Raw genomic sequence first — 24,150 nt, forward strand, 5'->3', positions numbered from 1 at the left:
CACCTTCTGTAGAGGCCAGAGGGGAGCCCCTAAGACTCTCAGGGACATCTAAAGAATAGTAAATAACCCAAAGAATAAGTAAAATAAAATAAACCATGAGCTTTATTCGGTTTTATTGCTGCTTTTGGACGACTGACAAACTTGATTGATTCAATCAGGAGCAGTCTCCAGAACATCATAAAGATGAGCAGGCTGTTTCCCAAGATTTTAGTATAGGATGATGGGGATTATGGCTGGTTATAAAGAAAGTATTATAGTTCAGATTTGAAAAACAGACAACTTCGTAGCTCTGAAGCCTATGAGCCGTGTGGCTGAGGAAAAATCACTTTTGACTGTTCAGAGCCTCATTTTCCCATCTATTAAAAAACATCCAACTCATGCACTTTTCTCCCCTTAGCTTTCACATTTGGTGCTATATTGGAGATATAGTTTTATCCAGAGGATAGTAATAAACCTGAGGGGGTTATTGTACTCTGTGTGTGGGTGGGTGAGGGGGTGTTCAGTGTCTTTGAGGAGTTGATGGGGCAGAAAGCTGGGAAGGTAGGTCATCTTAGAGGACATTAGTAGCTCAGGCTAATAAAGGCCACAATCCTTGGATTAGATTGCTGTGAAGAAGGTACTTTGTAAATCATGGGGCGTTTTGAATAGAAGCCATAAGGGCCGAGGCAGTCTTGTACAATGTGTTTGGAGTCACAAAGACCCATGTTCTTCTGACTCTTACTGCCTTTGTAGATCTGGGTAGATCACTTACTTTCAGTTTATTTACTCATCTGTAAAATGGGGATGATAGCATCTACTTCACAGAGTTGTTGTGAAGATCAGCTGAGATAATTTTTGTAAAGAGCTTTGCAAACCTTAAAGCACTGCATAAATGCATTATTATTGGCATGATGATGTTGAGACATTGATAACCTCAGGGCAATGCTTTAAATAAACCCCCAGTGGACAGGAATTTGACTGGAACCTGTTCTGAATTGCCAGACTAGATGGCCAGTGTGTATACTAGCAGAGGCCAGACTACTAATTACCTACCAGTGGCAATGTAGTGAAAATTGCCAATCTCACTTGCTTTTCTTCTATATCATTTGGAAATATCAACACTGGTGTCCTTTCTCTTAGATTAAGTTCTTCAGTGTTGTTTGACTATGCAATAACTGAAGGAGAGAAGATCACTTTTCTATGTTTTTGTCACAGATCTGTGAAAAGATCCCCGCCCAAATGAAATCATGCCCAGTTATACTGGCCAAAACATTTTTGGGAGAAAGCCTTCTTTCACTGGCTCACTTTCTGTCCAGCCTCTTTTTGAGTATCTGTCTTGCTGTGTTTCTAATCCAGTTGCACCTTTACATCATGTAACAGCATTTTTTAATTGTAGTTAAGGTTCTCTACTTGTCTGTTTCTTGTTTTACCAGTTGAGTAGTGAGCTTTTTGAGCACAGGGACTGGGACTATGTCAATGTTTCATTGTTTGCACAGGGCCCTGGTATACAATAGTTGCTCAGTAAAAGTTGGTTAAAGATAGATTGATAAATGCTTGTTAACTTCCCCATTGTTGTTTCTTTTTTACAGGAGTACCTGATGGCTGGAGCAGATATTATTGAAACAAATACTTTTAGCAGCACTTCGGTTGCCCAGGCGGACTATGGCCTTGAACACTTGGTGAGAATTTTGTTACTTCCTAGTTGAGCTGCTTACTAAGTTATGCTGCTGTACTGATTGTATCTCTTCTCCTTTGGAGGATGGCAGTTCATTTTTTTTTTTTCTTTTAATGTGTATTGCTTCATAAATTTAAAAAAGATTCTTTTGCTTTTATGTCACCTTAATTTTCAAATATATCTTTTATATCACTTGAATTTCCAGATGTATCTGTTTGCTTCCAGAAAATCATCATTAAATTTTTTTTTACATTTAAGTTTTTCTTTTTTGAATGTATAGAAAGTTACCTTATTTTTTTCCTACCTTCTCTCTTCATTGAGAAAGAAAAAATAAAAACCCTATTACAAATATAGTCAAGCAAAATAAATTCTTGTACTGGCCATGTCCTAAAAATGTATTATTTTGCACTCTGAATCCATCATATTTTTTACCAGGAAGTGAATTATATATGTTTCATCATGACTCTTATGGAATCAAGGTTGGTTACTAAGTTATTCTAAGTCTTAGAGTTACTAAATCTTTCCAAATTGTCTTTATCATATTATTATTGTATAAGTTATTCTCTTGGTTCTACTTATTTCATTATTCATTATATAAATCTTCTCAGATTTCTTTGAAATATGGTACTTCATTATTTCTTACAACACAATATTATTTCATCTTATACATCTATCAGCAATTGTTCAACTATTCCCCAATTTGATGGGGACTTTTCAGTTCTTGGCCATCATGAATAGAGCAGCTGTTTTTGTATATCTATAAACTTTGTTTTGCTTAGATTTATTCTATCATTTAACCTATCCTTCCTCTTCTGCATCTAACTTCCTCTCCCCCTCCTGTTCCTTCTCTTTCTCTGTTGAATGAAATGTATTTCTGCACCCAACTCTTTCTCTCTCTATATTTTTTATTGATTAGTTCAGATGAGAGTGAGGTTCAAGTTTCTATCATTTCCCCCACTTCTTCCTTTCTATTTGTATGGACTTATATTTATGTACTTAATTATTCCTCTCCCTTTCCTCCCTGTAGTGTACAGAATTCCTCTTCCATTTTCTTAAGATCATCAATTTAGCTAATTTTAATCATTGAGTGGGTGATTGCCTCAGACAAAGTGAGACCTGTTAAAGACCTTGGCTTAACAAGGACAGGATTTCCCACTGTATTCAGGGCCGTCTCTAGTTGTCCTAATCTTTATCTAGCCACTTAATCCTCAGACTCTGGAGGAGAAAAGCAGACTGGTGACTTTGCCCGATCTTCTGTCACTTAAATTCAATCCATGGTTATTTTCTAGAATGTAGGACAAACAAAATAGCAAGATCATCAAAACATAACAGAACCACTCTCAAAGATCTGCTGTTTAACTAGAATCCCTCTGTGATCCATGGTTTTGAGAGTCTTCTAGAAAATTGAAATGAAAACTCTCTCTTATGATTGTTCACTTGTATTTGCTATTTTGCATTCTATTGACTCTTGTGATTACACTATTAAGTTTTGATGGGGCTCTAGTCTTTTCATCAGAAATGCTTGAAGTCCTCTATTTGTTTAAAAATCCTTTTTTTCTCCCTGTAGTGTTTGGCTAAGTAATGACTCAAGGTAGAACATTTGTCTCTTCTACATGTTATTGCAAATGATAGTCCCAAAAGATTCATGTCTAAATGCCACCTTTCCAGATATCTGCCATCTTTTCCAGGAAGACTTCTCTTATTAATCTGACCATTTGTTAAAATTCTTTGTGCTACTTGATTTCTAGTCAATATTGTACTCTATTACATTATTTTGAAATATTAATTTTTTAATTATTAAGTTGCTTAATTTTATTCAGTTTTGCTGGCTGTTCTTAGTTGTAAGCCTGTGTGCTTTGCCTTTTGGATTGTTGGGTTCCAAGTTTTTTGTAGTCTCTTTTTCCAGATTAGTTATTTTTGCTTTGAGATATCTTTTTGCTATTTTTTTTTTTTTTTTTTACTTTGTTTTAATATTTCTTCTGGTTCCTTTTATTTTGTCTATTTTGCTTTCTAGCGAGTTTGTTTTTTGGTTTTGTGCCTTTTGTACAAAAGCTGAAAATTTTCTTACAAGTTCCTTTCTCCATAGCTCTCATTTCTTTTGCAATTTATCATTCTACTTTTCTCGTTTTATATTCAGATGTTTTAAAACTCGTGCTTTATCTCTTCAAGGAATTCTAGTTGAACCTTTGCTCAAGATGTTTTTCTTTGAAATATTGATTTTAGATATTTGAGTCTTTTTAAACTTAAAAGTTAGAGCCTTTTATATTGATTGTCCCTGTCATGATAAAAGTTTTTTATTGTAAGAATCTTTTTGTGTGTGTGTGGTGGTTTGATTATTTTTCCAGGTTGCTTCCTCACTTTTTGGACTTGATGTTAGGGCTGAGTTCTGTGTAGTCCTGGAGGGAGTTTGCTCCTGCTTTCTTGGGGGTATTGACTGTTGAATTATTTTAGACTTTTAGAGACACCTCAGTCTTTCATTTCTCCTAAAATGGATTCATCCTAGAGCCTAATCTAATTTCTACTTTCCTGATCTGAGCTCTTCACAGTCTTGACCTTGGGTTTACATCTGAGAAATATATCTATGGGCTTGTCTTTTTGAAATTACAGTGAATTCCTGCTTGAGTTAGCCTACTTGAGAGCTCTGTAGGTTGAGGTTGACAAAACTCCATGCTCCCCTTTAGATAGAGATTTCCTACCCTGGTTATCCTGTAGATTACAGACTGTATTGGTTGCTGGAACTGAGACCCTGCTCTGTTTCTGGGGTCAGAATCACATAGCTGCTGTTTACTTGTGAAATGCTTTGTCCACATGCTAGGATCCAAGACTGTGCTTCATCCTGGAAATATACCATGGTCCCAAATTGCCTTCTCAGTCAGCCTTGGAATTTTGACTGGGAATTGTATAGTGAGCAGCAGAGCTGCTATTTGGGTATTTATTCCTGCACCTATCCAAGGTGTATCCCTCATTGCTGCATTTGGAGCTTCTTGTTCCCTGAGTTGAGTGCTTGATGCAGTTGTTCCTGGTTAGACCCTATCTCTAGTGTCTGAAGACCTCCCATCTCTCCCTATGCCAATTGGGAAAATGATTCCCTATCATTTTTTTCCCTTGGATTTCGTGACCAGAATTCTGATATATTTCTTTTAGATCTCTTTGGAAGCATTGGACAGGTTATGCGGAGTTTGGCTATATTCTTTCCTGTTTCTCTTCCATCTTGTCTTGGTTTTCCTCAGTACCATCCTTTGTAACAGAACAAACAAGATTGAAAGAAGCTGGAAAAGCAGTCTAGCAAAAGTTAATCAACACATCGACTGCATTTAGTGTTCCACATTCATTTTCTTTCACTTCAGAATGGTGGGGAGGTAGTTACCTTTTTTCCTTTTTCATGTTCAAACTTGACCATTATAATGCCAGCGTTCAGTGTCATGAGTTTTGTTTTTTAATTAGCATCATGATAGTCATTGTGTATATTGTTTTTCCTAGTTTTGTTTGCTTCAATTTACATCAGTATAGATTCTTCCTATACTTTTGTGTTCTTTATAGTCAATCATGTTACACATTAATATTCCATTCATATAATCATGGTTAGGCATTCCTCAATTGGTGGACAGGTACTTTGTTTCCAGTTCTATTTTTTATTTCAAAAAGTAATGTTTGCTTTTTTTTTTTTCCTCTCCAAATTTCCCCAGTAGTCCCATTTCCCAGTTAACTCCATCTTCTCTTGTTAGAATCCTCCTTTGTAACGAAGAAGTATCTTTAAGCAAAACAACTATGGGTGATTATCCTCTATTCCAAACCCATAGTTTCCTACCTTTCTGCTTTGAGGAAGAAGGTGTGCTTCACCAGCATTTTGGAGTCAAGACAGGTTATTGCATATAATTAAATTCTGATTTCTTTTCGGCTTGTTTTCCTTGGATTCTTGTGGTCATGGGATATATTGATCTCTTGGTTCTAATTACTTTCCTCTGAACCCACTAATTTTCAGTAGGCTTCCTTTATGGGCAAGTGATAAGAGTGAAAGGAATGCTTATTAGTGATAGGCACTATGTGTGCTGGAGTTTGGTGAGCTATCTTTAGTATTTGGAGGCTGACATGATTTCTTTTAAGCAACTTCTTGCTTCACTGCTTCCAGTTTTACAAGATACTATGGTGAGAATGTGTGGTGCACACCTTAGTGCTTTTTTCTCCCAGAAAATTTGTGTCAAACTGAAAGCAGAGCCAGTAATACTTGAGTATTCCTTATTAGATGTTTTAAAAGACCCCCATATGCACACCTTGTTTAGAGTTAGAATGAAATGCATGTTAAAAGCTGGTCTAGCTGATATTCTGTCTACTGAAAAATTCTGAAAAGGAAGCATTTTGCTTGCATAATGATAATTAATGCTTAAGATGATGACAGATATTTCAGAATTATAAAGTTCTTTCTGGATCGTCACACTTAAATTATGTTCAGTATAATTTAATAGTTCATTTTAAAGTCCTATGATTTTTAAAGAAATGGGATATTTGTTCTATAGAATCTTTTGTTTTAGGTCTTATATGTTATTTAGTTTAACTCCTATCTGAAAATGTATTTCATAGTCGTGAGTTTCTCATGGACCATATATATTTTAGTATCTCATGGCCAGAATATTTTAGAAGGAAACTTAGAGATTATATAGTCTTATTTCTCAACCTGACAGGAAAAACTGAGTCCCAGAATCAAATGACTTGACTAAAATCACACATTTAGTTTGTAGTAGAACTATGGTAGAATTCAGGTCATCAGATTCCAGTGCAGGTCTATGTGTTTCCTCCTCTCAGCCTAAATGGCAATTCTCTATTAGCCAGAATACTTTATTCTTTGACTGGGGTAGATTAAGAGAAAACTATAAGCAATTAAGACTGGTGAGCTTCTTTTAAAAAGTCGTTTTTTTAAATCAGTTAACTCACAGAATTAAAAAAAAAATTATCAGAGTTGAAAGAGATCTACTAATTGAAGAGCTGCTTTGATTTGTGTTTCTCTTATTAGTGAATTGGAATAGTGTTGTGTATAGTTATTAATGGTATATTATGAATATAATATATATTATGTCATAATATATATTATAATATTCAATTTTAACCAGCAACCAGAAGACTGGTGAAGATGACCAAAGATGAGACTAGTTCATGTTGGAAGACTATGTAAAGATGATCACACTGACACATTAATGACAGAGCTATGAATTGCTGCAACCAGTCTGAAAAGCAGACTGGAATTATACAAGTAATAACTAAAAAGTCCAAATGTTTTATGGACAGCTGGGGGCACAATCAATAATGTTGGGGCTGGAGCCTCTTATGTTCCTATAGGAACTTGTGTTCAAATCTGGTCTCAGATGTGACCATAGGCAAGTGTCCTGTTTGCCTCAGGTTTCTCATCTGGAAATGAGTTGGAGAAGGAAATGGCAAACCCCTGTAGTACCTCTGCCAAGAAAACCCAAATGAGATCACAAAGAGGCAGACAAGATTGAAAAATAACTGGATGACAACAAAGTCCATATTGGAGTTAGATCATATCTTCAGTATTATATCCAGTTCTAGGAATCCCAGTTTAAGAAGGAAAGCAATAAGCTTGAGAACATTCAGAGGAATGGTGAAAGGTTTGAGGTTCATAACCTATGAGAATTTATTTAAAAATTGGGTATGTTAGCTTGGAGTAAAAATGTCTCCTTTTAAACTATAATATAAAATAGTCATCTTCAAAATTATTTGGTACTGGTTTTAAAAAATCGGAAAAATCAACCAAGGAAAATTTAAAACAATCTTATAAAATTGGATTTCAAATAATTTTACATGTCATTAGAAAAATAAAATACTGTTAAATGGGGGATAAATAGTATGCAATTTTTCTAGTTCATTAGTCAAACATTTATATTTCTATGTGTTGGGTACTGTTCTGATAAAACAAAAAAGAGGCAAAAGTCAGTCCTGTCTTCAAGGAGCTAACAATCTAATAGAGGAGACCACATGTAAACAACTATCAATAAAGCACGCTACATGCAGGATAAATTGTAAATAACAGAAGGGATCCATTAGGAGTAAATTGAGAAGGTTTTCTATAGAACTACTCTTTTATGGGGGTACAATTCTGTCTTATTTGGGAGTTAGAATTAATGTAATATGTTTCTGTGATAATTCCTTTATTTGCCCCTTTTCTTCTCTGTTAGAGAGAAATGCAGGAAGAATAACCTTTGCCATTTTTTTTTTTTTTTTTTTAAGGCCTATCGGTTGAATAAATGTTCTGCAGAAGTGGCTAGAAAGGCAGCCGATGATGTAACTTCTCAGACAGGTAAGGAACTCTAGCTTGTTACTTCCCTTCATCCCCTTCTCCCACCTTTATCTTACTTCTCTGTAACTAGAGTTATTTCTCATTCATTTTAGCTCTCTGTGACACTTTGACCTGGCATCTGCACTCCTATTACATGTTAACTCTGTAATGAGGACCTTGGCTTCCTTATGTGTTCAGAAAGTTTTTTTCCCCCCCCCTCTTTTCTGGAAGTCATTATCCTAATGACAAAATCACAGCTTCCCATTTAGATTATCATTAAAATGTTTGGCAGTTTTCTGGTTTTCTCTGTCCTTCTCTGTCTCCTCCCTCCCCCCCCCCCCCCCTTTCCCGCAAAGTGATTTGCTTGGCTGGATGTAGATATGATTTGGAAATCCTTCATGTTATGTTGCTCGATGTCCTTGAAGACTCTGCTGCAGTGCATATAGACAAGTATAATCAGATACTGCAGTGCCCCCAAGCAAACCCCTGCCAGCCACAAATACATTTAGATACCAGCTTGAAGGTAGGGATGGGGGCGAAAAGAATAGAGAAAAATAGGTGATGTCGGCTAGAGTCTTGAGATTTGTTAGATTGCTACCACGAGAGAGCTTTTAAAGGAGAAATGTTTATATGCATAGCATACTAATGAAAGCAGAGGCAATTTATGGGAACTGTTTCTGAAAGATAATGCTAAAGTTCATGGTAACATGTAGCAGGTCTCCCAAACATATACAAGTTTTCAAGATATTAATCCAACTGCAGGAGAGGGAAATAAGAGATTTTTTTCTCCTAAGAGATTTTGTATGCATGCATGCATTAACTTCAGAAAAGAATGGTAATACATTTTTTTTTTTTTTTTTTTTAGTTTTAGGGTTTTTATTTTAATAAAAATGTCAAAAATTTGTGCTTATTAACTAGCTATCTGTTAAAATCTTATTGTTCATTGATTTCTGAATTCCTAGTTTTGTTTCAAAAATGCCTGTTATTTAGAGATTATTATTAGATGTACTCATCATTAGTTTGTATGCTCCCTTAGGGCAGGTACTATTTTTTTTGCCTCCTTTTGTATCCTTTGTGCTTGGCACAGTGTATAATAATAGCACATAGTAGATACTTAGTGATTTTTGATTGTTCATTAAAGATGCCTAGGGAAGGATTTCATCTGGCACATACCAAGTGCTTAGTAAATGGTGATTGATTCACTGAATGTACTAATTTATTGGGTTATAAAAATGCTTGTTCTATTTAGTTTAAAGTCAACAGGGAGTCTTCAAGATTATATGATGACCAGACAATGTGGTCTACATCATGATGACATAGGGTTATTCTTATTGGGGTAAAGTTCTGTTAACTTACAACCAGATAATTGCAATTCCACAGTTTGATTGAACAACTTGAAATTAATTTTTTTTTTCTGTTTTCAAAGGGATTAAGAGATTTGTAGCAGGGTCCATGGGTCCCACCAATAAGACCCTTTCTGTGTCCCCTTCTGTGGAAAGACCGGATTACAGAAATATCAGTGAGTACTTTTTAAAATATTCTAGCTTGCTTTCTTTAGATTGTGCTGATGTTATGGTTGTTCCTCCTACATGAAGGCTACAGAACCTTTCAAATGATCCCAGCATGAGATTATTTTCTTTCTCTTTTTGTGGTCTTTTTCTTGTCCCTATCCAAATTGTGCTAACCCAAAATGATAAGGCACTCATCTGTTTAATTCCAGAAATGCCTTTAGGCTTATTTCCAGTTTTCTCTTTGTCTAAGGTCAGTCTTGGGAGGCAGTCTTGGCTAATTGGATCTTAGCCTGTTCATTTGGCACAGTTTGTCTTTGTAATTCTATTCTTCCTTTGCCCTAAAGAAATTGATATCTTTCCAGTTGTTATTAACTTATGGAAGATAGAAAAAGGGGAAGGCTAGGAGTGAACATGTTTTGGCTGGTTGGAATTAGCTGCTTGTGTTCTCATGTCTCTTAGGTATATAAATCTTTGTATGTTTATCTCATTAAAGGTTAAAATTTTTGAGGGCAGATATTATGTCTTTTGTTCTGTCAATCTAGGTACCATGTATAAACTGCTAACAGGAAGGAAAGTCACCTTTAAGGAAGCTCCATTCATTTTCTCTCTCTCTCTCTCTCTCTCTCTCTCTCTCTCTCTCTCTCTCTCTCTCTCTCTCTCTCTCACTCTCTCTCGTTTGGTCAGCTTTTTATAAAGGCAGGAAAAGTGACAGAAGAACAAACAAAGGAAAAGGGAGTAATGCACAGATACTGATTTTTGGTTGGCAAGGTCCAACTGTGGTTTAAAAGACGATCTAATCTTTTTCCTAGTCCAACATCTTTATACTGAACCTGTATGTGAGGTGCCTTTGCCATAGTGATGTCTTATAGTTTAACCTAGAAGATTTATTGTCAATATTGGGCTACAGTATTGTAGCCCAGTCTTCCTTCAGATTGAGTTTGCATGCCATAAAAATTCAAGATCCGTTTCAAATATCCTACTATTTATTTAGCAAGATGCTTCCCTCCATCTTGAGGTTAAATTTTTTTTTTTTTTTTTTTTTGATGCCAGCAAGAGACTTGATTTCTTTGAATTATATCTTTGTCTTACCCATTTCAAATTGATTCTCCGAAGTCGATTGAAAAGTTAACAGTTCTTCTTAACTGTTTTGGGTGAATTTATTTTTCATCCATTTGGCTAAGATTTTTAAGGCTTCCAGTAAAGAGAGAGATGACTGGATCAAGTTATATAGTGAGGACAGAGAGTCCTCCCTTAGCAGTTTGCCAGTACACTTCAGCTTTATATTAGCCTTTATCTTTTGGCAGTTCAGTGATTTGTGTGTAGAGGTGTCAGCCTTTGGGAATCTTAAGTCAAGCTTGAATCATTTCTTCAGGTGACCAAAAGCAATTTGGTAGGGAATTTGAACAGGTTAAAATTTAAATCAGTAGACTGTTTCGGTTGAGGAGCTATCCCAAAGGTAGGTACTTAAAAAGATTGTAACTAGGTCATCTTGGGAAAAAAGATGTAATTGCAACAGGATTGGTTTAGGAAAATGTCATGGAAGACCAAATAGTTGCAAAAGGTAGTCTTGGTATCTTTGTTAGTTTCAATTGTGCCCAACTCTTTATGACTCCAATTGTGATTTTGCCATTTCCTCCTCCAGTCCCTTTTACATAGAGGAAACTGAGGCAAACAGGGTGAAGTGACTTGCCCAGGATCACACAGATAGTAGATAGTAAGTGCCTTGAGGCCAGTTTTGAACTCATGAAGGTGAGTCTTCCTGATTTCTAGGTCTGGTGTTATAATTAATTTGCCACCTGGAACTTAGTTGCTAGAATTCATTCTTTAGTTTGTTTTAATAAATACTTAATCTGTCAGAATGAGGAGCAGAGGGAGAATCTTTGGTCATAGCAAATAGAGCAAAAGAAATGTTTGGACTCTTGATCAGTTTCACTTATTAATATCATTAATTTGCTCATGTTACAAAGTGCTTTCCTTACAATAATCCTGTTAGGAAGAAACTGAGACACGAGTTGCTAAATACCCTGTCACTGTCAGATCCAAGATTCATATCCAGATATCCTCAGTCCTAGTTTATTGGGGTTTCTGTTGCATCAAACTTGTTCCAATTTTATAGGAAATTTCTAAGAAATCAGACCCAGTTACATGGTGACTGAACATTTAAGTTCAGCTACTTAGTACCTTATATAGGGACTTCCCCTTTATAATTTTGATCTGAAGGGATCAAACTTAACATCCTTGTTTATTACTTTATGCTTGTCTGTGTTTACAGAATTTTCATTGTACACATTGATCATTGTTGTGTGTAAATGCATTTGGTAGACTTTATTGTACCTATGCTTTACCTATATGCTTAGGTCTTAATTGATTTATTAAAAATCGTTTTTTATATGAAGCGTAAAATCTATTGTGTAGCCAGAAAGAAGAAGCCCCAAATTCAAGCCATCTTTCCTACACATCTAAAGGTTATGCAGGTTATGTATTTGCTTGTCTGTGTTTGCAAAAGTGGATAGCAAGTCTTTATGCCATCTCATGCCTGTGACTTGCAAAGAGTAGAGATACCCTTGAACTCTGCAATTTAAATAGTTCACCCATGCGGAAGTATTTTCCTGAGATTCACCTGGGGGTGTTAAGTAAATATTTGTAGACTAATGTACTTTCTATGGTTTCTATTTTTTCAGCCTTTGATGAATTAGTTGAAGCTTACCAAGAACAGGCCAGAGGACTTCTAGATGGTGGAGTTGACATCTTATTGGTAGAAACTATTTTTGATACTGCCAATGCTAAGGTGAGTTTAGGGACTAAAATTTAGCGGCAGGAAGGAATTAAAGATCTTCTAAATTTAGTGAGAAGGCATTCATAGCCCTTATTGAATTAAGCACTATCCTTAAAATACTACTATCAAACATATGTAATAGATATCATTAGTGTAAAATAAATTTCCACAAAACAATTTCTCTTTATATTTTAGAATATAAATATGGTAAAACATAGATTGAACTAGTGGAGGGTGATCTCATAACATAAAAGTCATAGATCTATCAAATAATGTAGCTTCTTTCATTAAAGGGTTGAAATAGCTGTCAATCCAAGTTTATCTCACTTTTTGTAAAAGAGATGTATTACTAAAATGCTTCTTTGTGGAAAGTCTTTTTCTTCTGCTTTATAGCTTCCTATCTTCCCATTGACTTAGTTATCCTTTTAGTTGCTTTACATTCATTTCTTTTGGCTTTAAGAGATTACTAACAATAAATGTATTAGAATATCATAGTATTGAAGGGGGAATGGTTTTGTAAAGGTGTTAAAAAAACAATCTTTCTGTATTGTGAATAATCATTCCTTGTTTGGTCAGCTTTGAAAGTTGACATTGATAATTCATTTTTTTTTTTTAATAGTTCTCATACCTTTAAAAAAAACCCAACTAATTATTGTTATTATTATTTTTAATCAATAGTTTTTACCAGATATTTGCATGGGTAATTTTACAACATTGACAATTGCCAAACCATTTGTTCCAATTTTTCCCTTCCTTTCTCCCCCAGATGGCAGGTCGACCAATACATGTTAAATATGTTGGAGTATAAATTAAATACAATATATGTATACATGACCAAACAGTCGTTTTGCTGTACAAAAAGAATCGGACTTTGAAATAGTGTACATTTAGCCTGTGAAGGAAATCCAAAATGCATGTGGACAAAATTAGAGGGATTGAAAATTCTATGTAATGGTTCATAATCATCTCCCAGAGTTCTTTTGCTGAGTGTAGCTGGTTCAGTTCACACCTGTCAGATTGGCTAAGATAAACAGGAAAAGTAATGATAAATGTTGGAGAAGATATAGAAAAACGGGGACACTAATGCATTGTTGGAGTTGTGAAATGATTCAGCCATTCTAGAGAGCAAATTGGAGCTGTGCCCAAAGGGCCATCAAACTGCATATTCTTTGATCTAGCAGAGTCTCTACTGGGTCTGTGTCCCAAAGAGATCATAAAAAAAAAAATGGAAAGGAACCCACTTGTGCAGAAATGTTTGTGATAGCTCTTTTTGTGATGGGTAAAAAAAATTAGAAAATGAGTAGATGACCATCACTTGGGGAATGGTTGAATAAGTTATGGTTATATGAATGTAATGGAATATTATTGTTTTTTAAGAAATGATGAAAAGGCTGATTTTAGAATAGTCTGGAAAGATTTACATAAAGTGATGCTCAGTGAAGTGAGCAGAACCAAGAAAATACTGTACACATTAATAGCAAGATTATGTGATGATCAACTATGATAGACTTTAACTCTTCTTAGCAATTTAATGATCCCAGGCAATTCCAGTAAACTTTGGATGGAAAATGCCATCTGCATTTAGAAAAAGAATTGAGACAGTGTGGATTGAAGTATACTATATTTACTTTGTTTTTCTCTTTTTTCCCTCTACTCATGGTATTCCTCTTATATTCTCATTTTTCTCCTAACATGACTCATATGGAAATGTTAAAAACGAATGTGTCTAACCTAAAAATTATATATTAACTAGAAGATACAAATAAGGTTCTAATCTGTGATAGAGAAATATTTTCATGGGGAGTTTCCTCAGCTGATGAAATCATAGGTTCAGTTAGAAAATATTTATAGTTTTATCCATTGTTGAGCATATACCATGAAGATCTTATAAAACAACAACAAACTTACATTCACAAAAATATTGTTTGTAACTTCAGATAATTAGAAACAACAAAAATGTCCAATAATTGAGGAATGTTTAAACACATTTTGCTACATGACTAATGGAACTATTAAGGCAGATAAGAATAAAAATTTTAAGGAAATCTTGGGAATTAATTATTAAAAAAAATTTTATTGATGTAGTTTTTATACCTAATTTATTTTGCTTTGTACACCTCTGATTTGACCACCTCTTTCACTCCCCCCCCAAAAAATGAATAAACAAACATTTTCTACATTTATGTGCCAGATTCGAAGATAAATATGAAATTTGACTTCTAGTGATTATGTCTGACTCTATACAGTGCACACTATGAATTGATTGTGGATGTAGTTCACAGTATATATTGTACGTTGTGTTTCTAATAAGTCTATTTTTTCTTCTGAAGTGGAGGAAGGTCATGGGATCATAGGTTTGTAATTCCTTTCCAGGCTAATCCCCATATTTTACCAAGAGGAGAAGTAATTTGTTCAAAGTAACACATGTAATGAATGATAGGGATAGGACTTGTATCCACGTTCTCTGATGCATAATCCAGTGTTCTTCTTTTTCAATTTTCTGGGTCTAGAAATAGTCCTTAAAATTAGAATGTAGCCTTCTTTAGCATTTTTTTTTTTCATTGCTGTAGTCATTTTTCCCCCTCATTTTATGTTCTGAAGTTGCATCATCAATTCATAGAAGATTTCTCATGATTCTCTGGATTCTTCCCAATTTTTAAAAATTTAATTTCATAGTATTTCATTACATAAACACACAGATGACTCAGTGGATCGAGTGCTGGGCCTGGAGTCAGGAAGACCTGATTGACCACTGATATTTCCCAACTGTGTGACTCTGGACAAGTGCAAGGGCTTTAATCCATCAGAGAAGGAAATGGCAAACCACTATTTTTTCCAAGAAAACAAATGGACAGTACATTTTGAATGATTGAATGATCACAATGACAGACTCATTACATTTTTCTCCCACAGTCAATCCCCAATAATGACCACCTCTTTTGTTTTCAGTAATTTTTTTTTAAACTACCACACAAAGGGTTTCTGTTAATACTGAATTTGTTTTTTGCTTGAGGAAATCTAGTAAAAAAGAGCCTTTGATTAGGAGAAGGTAGATGACACTTGGGGTTCTAATATTGTTCATTTAAAAAATTAATTGTGAAATCTTGACCAAATGTGTATGAGCCTTTCTTGTAAATATAAGATGCTCTCCCTGCCCCTCTCGCTAGGGTTACTATAGAGATCAAATAATAGAAAGCCATGATGCTCTGTAGTGTGATGACAATTTATTCCATGTTGACATTTTGTATTAAGTTGTAGTATAACATGTGCTAGTCATAATACTTTTCCATGCAGACAAATTTCCCAAGTTCTGTGGAAATAGAATTTAAATTGTAGAATTTGAACAATGGAAAGGGACCTTAGAAGTCACCAGATTCAACTTCTTATACAATACAAGAATTCTTTCTGTGTTACATTTTATAAATAATTACCAAGAATCTGCTTGAGGTCTACTAGTTAAGGAGGACTTGGTCCTCCATAAGGCAGCTTGTGGTTCTCTGGTTCTCACTTAAAAAACCTTCTTTCAGAAATGGATTAGTCCACATGTGACTAGACTGTAGCAGGGTTAGGGATTCCCCACCTTGATCCAAATACTCTCCTCCTATTCATGCTTTCTAGGAACACAATTTTTTTGATCTTGTCCCCTGGAATTTGTGTAGTACTATGGAAAGGAATATATGCTCTGGAGTTAATGTTTGCCTTCAAATATTATCTTTAATTCTTGCCACTTGAGTCACTCTGGGTAAGCCACTTAATTCTTTTAGGCCTTGATTTTCTTATCTGGAAAATGATGGGGTTGAACTAGATCGTCTCTGGAATGGTCCCATCCAGCCCTAGATCTCAGGTTGTATGGATGTGTTGTATAGAAATATATTAAAAAATAGAGTCATTAGTTTTTTAGATATATTTGTGTGTGTTTGTGAAGTGTCAGGGGTGGGGAGAAGGGCTTTTTTAGATTTTAAAGAGGAAATGATCATTTTGGGAGGTGAAATTTTAGCCAGCATTTGTTTTATTTTAATATTCAAAGTGGTCATGCTTAACATATTCAAAGCAAATTTGTAATTTGTAGAAGTTATAATTGTTAGTAATTATGTTGGCAATCAAAGTAGTTACGGTTTTCTGTATCTCTCTGAGTACAAAGACTGATGGATGTTATACAAATCCTTATGCACTTAGTACCATGCTGGCTACTGAGGGGTGCTTAATAAATATTGATTCTCCGAATTTTTGGTGCAATATTATCACTTTTCTCCTTTTGACTTCTTTTTCCCAGAAATAGAAGAATATCCATTCTATTGTGGCATTAAGAGTCTTATACTCAATATAATTGAACTGTAGAGTTGAATTCTTTCCATAATACTTTCCTTACATATAGCATGTATATAATAAATGTTTATTGAACCTGTATGCTAGTATACATACAGTTCGATAAACATTTATTATATGCATGGTATATTATATGCTGAAGATAGCAGCATGTAGCCCAGGAAAAAAAGGATTGTTTTCTCATGGACAGCAAGAGGGGATGACATCCTGATTTCCCCACTTTTCTTCAGTTTTACCTTGTTTTAGTAGGAAGTGGGTAGACATGGAACACTATTCTCAAAATGTCCATTAACTTCTAATGGCTGTTCCATTTTCCATTTTTAGAGAATTTTCAAAGTGGTTAACTTTACCATTATTTTTTTTTAATTTAGTATTTTATTTTCCTCCAGTTACATGTAGAAACAATCTTTAACATTAATTTAAAATTTTTTGAATTTCATATTCCATTTCCTTCCTCATCTCCCATATTGGGAAAGCAAAGAATTTGGTATAGGTTACATATATGTAATTATACAAAACATATTTCTATGTTACTTGTGTTGGGAAAGAAAACAGACCAAAACCACTTAAAATTATGCCTCAATCTGTTTTCAGACTTCATCACTTCTTTCTCTGAGGATAGATAGCATTTTTCTTCATAACTCAAAATTGTTCTAAATCATTTTATTCCTGAAAATAACAAGGTCATTCATAGCTGAATGAGATGATTAGCTTTAGATGTTATGGTTGTGTTCTATCCCTGTCCTCAGAGGGCTTACAATCTGTTACACATGGAAATAATATATATATATATATATATATATATATATATATATATATATATATATATATATATATATATATATATATATTTATTTATTTGTTTATTTATTTATTTGTTTATTTATTTTTTTTTTTTTGAGTTCAGGCTTTTTAGAATCAACAACTACTTTCTCTGTTACTGACTAGATTGACTTGACCTTGAAGTGTATCTCAGAAATTTTGTTTTCTTGTAGGCAGCCTTGTTTGCACTCCAGAAACTCTTTGAAGAGGAATATGATCGGCGGCCTATCTTTGTAAGTTAGAAAGCTTTTTGCTTATTCAAAGATAAGTTTTGTGTTCCTCTTTTGAGTTGAGGGCAGCTGTGGGGTAGAAGGACTTCACCTTACTGGACCTGTATCTAGTCTGCATGCTCATTCCTCTAGTCTGACAAATGGTGAATCTTCTGTCCCTAAAGCAGTGAGATTTTGTGATGGAACCTGGGATGGATAAAGAAGGAAAAGTAGAATCAAAGTCTTTCATTGATGGTATATTTTAAGATAGTCCTTAGCCAGAGAAATAATTTTTTTTTTGAGTTCTAGGGACCGTATCCTTTTAATGGAACAAATAACAGAGATTATGTTCATAATATATTGTTTTATATTATATTATTTTTATATTATATATTATATATGTATACTATATTATATCATGATAAAATATTTTAAATTTGACTCTTTTTTGTGTTCATGACATGTTGTATTTGTAGTTTTAAATTTGCCCCTATTTTTAAAAATCCAGGTTTCAGGTACTATTGTGGATAAGAGTGGGCGAACTCTTTCTGGACAAACAGGAGAGGCATTTGTCATCAGCGTTTCCCATGCAGAACCACTATGGTGAGGGAGTAATCTTTCTTTCACTCAGTATTCCTTGTTCAAACTCTCCCAGCAGCAAAATATAAGGTCCTTGGGGGAAGAGACTGTTATTCATTTTTGCTTTATTCTTTGCACCTATCAAGGGGGCATATATGTATATATATGGCATATAAATGTATACATGTAGTGTGTATGTCTTAAGTTTTTATTGGTGTCTTTTTTTTTTTTTTTTTTTTTTTTTGCATCATCATCATTTCCTCAGTATCTCTCCCTTTCTTTTAACTATAGATTCATCCCAAGTAACATCCTTAATATTTATCAGATTGAAATGCATGTAAATCAGCTGCTTTTTTAAGATAGTATATGTAGGCCCAGGAAGATCAGTTTTTACAGGTAACACTGTCACACTGTGCCTCCTAGTGTAGGACCTTCTTGCCTCCCACCTGGACTTTTGCAATAAACTACTGATAGATCTGCCTGCCTTAAATATCATTCCCATTCAGCAGCCAAAATGATTCTCCTAAAGCAGAGGTCCATCCATGACCTTCTCCCCCTTAGTAATCTCCAGTGACTTCCTATTGGTTCCAGGATCAAATATAAATTTTTCTTTTTGATGTTCAAAGCTCTTCATCCCCCAGGCTGCTTCTGCCTTTGCAGTCTGCATACATTTTTTTCTTCTCCATGTACACTTTGATTCAGTGGTCCAGGCATCCTAGTTCTTCCATAAACAAGACACTCCCATCCCTCTGCTCCAGGAATTTTCTGCCTGTCCCCTATGCCCAGAATGCTACTCCTCTTCTGGCATCCTTCAAATTCCAACTGAAATCCCATCTTTGAGAAGAAACCTTTCCCAGCCAACTCCCCTTAAAATTGTAGTGCCTTCCTTCTCTTAATTACTTCCTACTTATCTGCTGTATAGCTTGTCTTTACATACTTGTTTGTTGTCTCCTGTATTAGAATTGAGAGTTGACTGATTTTTGCTTTTCTTTATATCCTTTGTGCTTGGCTCAGTGGCAAGCACATAGCAGGTCTTTAATAAATGTTTATTGACTAGTTGACTAACATAGTCAGCAAGAGGGACTCACTTCTCTAGCACACTCTCAGATAACTAAATGGCTCAGTAGATAAGTGCATTTGGAGTCAGGATGGCCTGAGTTCATATTCTGTCTCAGATACTTAGTATGTAAGTAAGTAAAGATTCCCTTAATTGGGACCTTATTTGTCTTTAGCATTTACTTTCTTATTAGATTTCTGATGAGTATCAAATGAAATTAACATGTAATGAGTTTTATGCAAACCTTTAGGTAAATGCTGCCTATTATTTTCTGTTTTCTTTTAGTCATTCCTTGAGTCATTTCAGGCTTTCTTTTTGTATGGGATTCTCTACTAGGTTGGTTGACTGGTTAAGGGATGTGATTTTTTTTTTTTTTTTTTTTAAGGGACCATGGAAATCTGTGCTGAATTTTTCTGATTCTGTCTCCCTTTCCAAAGGCATTTTTCTGATAGACATTTCAGAACATGGATGGATCTGATTTCTTTGCTGTGGATATTTTCACCCAGGCTCCAAATCACAACCCATCTTCCCTGTCTCATTCTGTAGGATTTTTGATCGTATCATTTTTCAATTCCTCAACTTTGCACATCCTTGCCTCATTTAAATCCATTTCACTTGCAAGTCATGACATCACCTTCCTGATGTCACAGTCCTTTTCTAGAACACAGGACAAATAACAAGGAACAACAGTGAATGAATGGTTCACCCTCCCCCTTCCGTTCCTTGGGGGCTTCTTCTGGTTCTGTTGTAATAGAGTGGGAGTGTGAGACTGTGTGTCAGTTATTCTTAGTTTATACTTCATTTCACATATCTGATGACATCATTGATGTTGCTTCACTTAAGCCATACTTGACTGGTAATGTGTTGTATCCTATTCAAAATTACTGTCCCTCTCTCCATTTAAAAAAAAAAAAATATATATATATATATATATAAAAAACATTTTTATTGATAGATTTATTAAGCACTTTATATCAGGCAGTGACATAGCTAAATGCTAAGGATACAGGACAGCCCCTCCCCTCAGAGAGCTTATATTCTAACGGGAGAAGACAGCACAGATCCTAAGAGTCTGGATGAGAGGGAAGCAAAGTATGCTTTTCTGAATGTCTCTTTCTTCCTTTACTCCCCATCAAGCTAAACTTGACCCTTGGAAGGAAGGTTGGAAAAGAAAGACGAAAAGAAACAATTCAACATACTACTCTTTGTCTTATAGCTGAAAAAACTGAGGCTGAAAGATTAAGGGAATTCTCCTACAGATAATAAGCATCTGAGCTGAGATTCAAACCCAGATATTTCCAGATTCCAAGTTTACGAAAACTTTCTTTTTTAATGAAAGAATAACTTGAATTAAGATCTTCCTTGTGTACTTTGCTACTTCTTCATCATTATTACTGATCATGAATATTTAGTTTTGAAGGAAGAAGATAAAATGAGACCGCCAGTGTTTGTTCCTGATGAATTGACAATCCAGCAGGGAGATGTACATAAATAAGTGTGATATAAACTAAAATATGGTGAATGTTTTGGAGAGTTGACTATTAAAGTTGAAAAGGATCTTATGGAGCATCTATCTAATCTAATTTTCTCATTTGCAGTTGAAGAAACAAGTCCAGAGAAGTTCCCTGGCCTGTTCATAGCTACTTAGTGGCAGATATAGAGACAGAAACTTTTTCCTAAGGAGAGAGCAGGGCAGGATTAGGGAACAGAGTAACCCAAATTGAATGAGAAGATGGAGTATATGAATAGAAATGAGGAATCTGAGATAAAGCTTATATTTGCTTGGGCAAAACTGAAAGATATCTAAAAGTGAGCCTTCCTTTGTTCCCAGGACAGCTGGGGAAATATGATAACTAATCACCAGCATCTAGAGGCTACTTGAATCCCTGGGTTAGTTAGCCCATGGTACCAATTTGCCTCCTGTATTGTTGACTCCCTCATTTTGGTCTTTAGTTTTATTTGCTCCATATCTGTCTTTTATATCACTCACTGATCATCTTTCCTATCCCAAGATATAGATATAACTTCTCTGCTCGGAAGTCTTCAGTGGTTTCCAATTTGCCATCATAATAATATTCAATTCAGAGTCCTGACATTTAAGACCCTTCACAATATGGCATCCTCTATTTTCTGTGCTCAGCTGCTGTATTTTCTGTACTTCAGAACCATCCAACCTTTCTTTTGTACCTCCACACACTATTTGTTCTAGCCAAATAGTACATGCTGTGCTCTCACTTTACTGTTTTAGTTTAGGCTGATACCTTTTTCTAGAATGTGTTTATATGCTTATGAATGTTTGTTCAATCATTAAAGCCCAACTCAAGTGCCAGTCTTTCTAGTTAGTCACTCAGCAAGCTTTCAGGAAGTACCCACTCTAGTGGTAATATAGTGGAAAATAAAGCTGATCTTACATTTTATTGGGTTTCTCTTGGGCTCTTTGTAAAAGGAGTTTTCTTAAATGGAGATGTCAAACATGGGACTAATCAAAACAGATTAAAATGACATTAGGAAATAATTAATTAAAAATTAATAATTAATTAAAAATTAATAATAAAAAACATAGATAATGTTAATATGTGATTTTCTAAATCAGTGTGTTCTCACAATCTTTATGTATAGTTTATTGGGCCCCCATTTTTATTTGAATTTGATACCACTCCTCTTTATCATAATATTCAATGGCATATAATATTTGTATTTGCATTTTATCCCTTAGGAGATTATAAGCTCCTTGAGGGCAGAGGCTGTGTCTTATCTACATCTTGACTTCCCTAGGGCAGGTATATTTCTTCATCTATGTAAACATTTAATAAATGCTGAGAGTGTTATTTAAGACTGGAAAGGTAGTTTGGAGGCAGGTGGTGGAGGGTCTTGAATTCTAGGCAAGGGTTATTGACTGTTTTCCATGAGTGGTACAGGACCAACAAAGATTTTAAATAAGGGAGGAATCTGACAAGACCTACATTGAAGATATACGTGTTGTTCTGGTGTGAAATGCAAACCTATAATCTCTTATTTTGTTTTCTGCCAGCCTTGGATTGAACTGTGCTTTAGGAGCCCTGGAAATGAGACCTTTCATTGAAACAATTGGCAAGTGTACAACAGCATATGTCCTCTGTTATCCCAATGCAGGTGTGTGTGTGTGTGTGTGTGTGTGTTTTAATGGGTATTTGTGCATACATATAGTTAATGAGAGACCAAGATGCAGAGGGGCTGATCTGGTTTTGAGATTAGAAATGTTATCATTTGCAGGGTCTGGTCTAGTTATGCCCTTTAAGAGGCTCATGCCATTGGCTGTCTTTATGTTGAAGAAACGTAGAAAATCATCTGGACACTGGCTTGGGCATGACTTCCAAAAACAAACTTCAATAGAGAAGTCACTCTTTTAACCTTCAGTGTGTTGTTTTTCTCTCCTTTTTTTTCCTTTTATGAAAAAACAAAATGATATGTTTATTTCTCGTGTTTTTTGGAGTTTACCATAACTTGTTAGTATGTACCCAGCTCCCAAATAATTCAGAATTGGCTAATAGATAGTCCTTGGGCACAAGTTTATTTTGTAGACTCAGGAAGGAAAGAATTGGAAAGTCACACAATCCAACTCTCTCATTTTGTAGGAAATTCTTCATGATGACCTTTTTTTTTTTTTAATGAAGTTTCTGAGGCCAACCAGGTCCTTACATCTTGTTAAAAATTTTGCAGTTTTAAATTTATTTTTTACTGGAAATAAGAGAACTCAAAGTTTGCATAAGAGAATAATAAATGACACCTAGAATCAGGTAGTTGGAGGCCAAATTTGTGCTTGGAAAGATTTAATTAAAATAAAACTAATGAGTTTTTATTTATTTCCAATAGAGCAGATGCTCATTAGTTCAAAGCAGAGATAATGCTTTTTTTCCCCCCCTCCTAAGCAGATGTGAAACAATAAAGCTGTCATTTTGAAAGAATAATTTCCAGCGATGGGGAGAAAAGGAGAATTTTTTTTTTTTTTTTTTTAGCTTTAACTAGAACTTTTATTTCTTTTTCCTCTATCCCTTTCTCCTTTCTTCCCTTTCCTTTTTCTTTCCTTCCTTCCTCTTTCTCTTCTTTTTTTGGTAATTTTTTAATGCTAATGACATATTTTTATATGTATGTATTAAACACCACTCCCCTACTCCTCTTAGTAATAACTATTGCAGTCAGGAAGACATTTAAAATTTTTTGCTCATTTAGAGTGGTCATGTGTACAGTACTTATGTGTAGTTTCAGGAAAAAAAAAATTGATGTATTTTGTTTTTATATCACTTAATTTCCCAATATATCCTATCCCCAACATCTTTCAGATAGGCTTCTCCTATATCAAGGATTGATAAAGAGAAAAACAGTATGTGTAGTGTTCCATACATAGTCTTCCCCAGCTCTTCAAAGAAAGGAAAGAGATGCCTTCTCATATCTCTTCTTTAGAATCAAACTTGGTCACTTTTATAGCATTTGTTTTAGTTATTTTATTTTTATTTCCATTGTAATAGTCTTTGTGGACATTATTTTATTGGTTTTACTTTATCAGTACATATGCTTTTTATGATCATATCTAATAGGATAAGAATATTCTTCTCCGTATTTATCATATTCATTGTTTCTTATTGCATAGTAACATTCATGCACCGTATGCTTTGGCTAACTATTATTCTGCAGTCAATGGGAATCTGATTTTTTTCCAGTGCTTTTCTACTACAAAAAGTTGCTATAGATGTTTTGATACAGATGGAACCTTTCTTTTGATCAAATACCTCTTTAGGGAATATATTTTAGTTTTGTTGAGTATATAATAATATTTAATTTGAAAATGTTTTTCTAGGTCTTCCCAATACCTTTGGCGAGTATGATGAAACACCTGAAATGACTGCAATGCATATAAAGGTCTGAATTTTTTTCTCACCTTTTGGTTCTT

The 24,150-nt window shown here is 34.7% G+C and overlaps 1 protein-coding gene across 1 annotated transcript in view; it reads left to right on the forward strand.

Moving 5' to 3' along the window:
• The window catches only part of MTR (5-methyltetrahydrofolate-homocysteine methyltransferase), a 130,556-nt gene that overhangs the window by 24,889 nt on the left and 81,517 nt on the right, over nucleotides 1-24,150 (forward strand). The window contains 8 exon segments of the mRNA XM_074262491.1: nucleotides 1,569-1,658; nucleotides 7,895-7,964; nucleotides 9,370-9,462; nucleotides 12,136-12,242; nucleotides 17,552-17,611; nucleotides 18,096-18,190; nucleotides 22,255-22,355; nucleotides 24,058-24,119. Coding sequence (XP_074118592.1) covers nucleotides 1,569-1,658; nucleotides 7,895-7,964; nucleotides 9,370-9,462; nucleotides 12,136-12,242; nucleotides 17,552-17,611; nucleotides 18,096-18,190; nucleotides 22,255-22,355; nucleotides 24,058-24,119 — 678 coding nt within the window.

Source organism: Sminthopsis crassicaudata, chromosome 4 (assembly GCF_048593235.1).
Source record: "Sminthopsis crassicaudata isolate SCR6 chromosome 4, ASM4859323v1, whole genome shotgun sequence".
Classification (NCBI taxonomy): domain Eukaryota; kingdom Metazoa; phylum Chordata; class Mammalia; order Dasyuromorphia; family Dasyuridae; genus Sminthopsis; species Sminthopsis crassicaudata.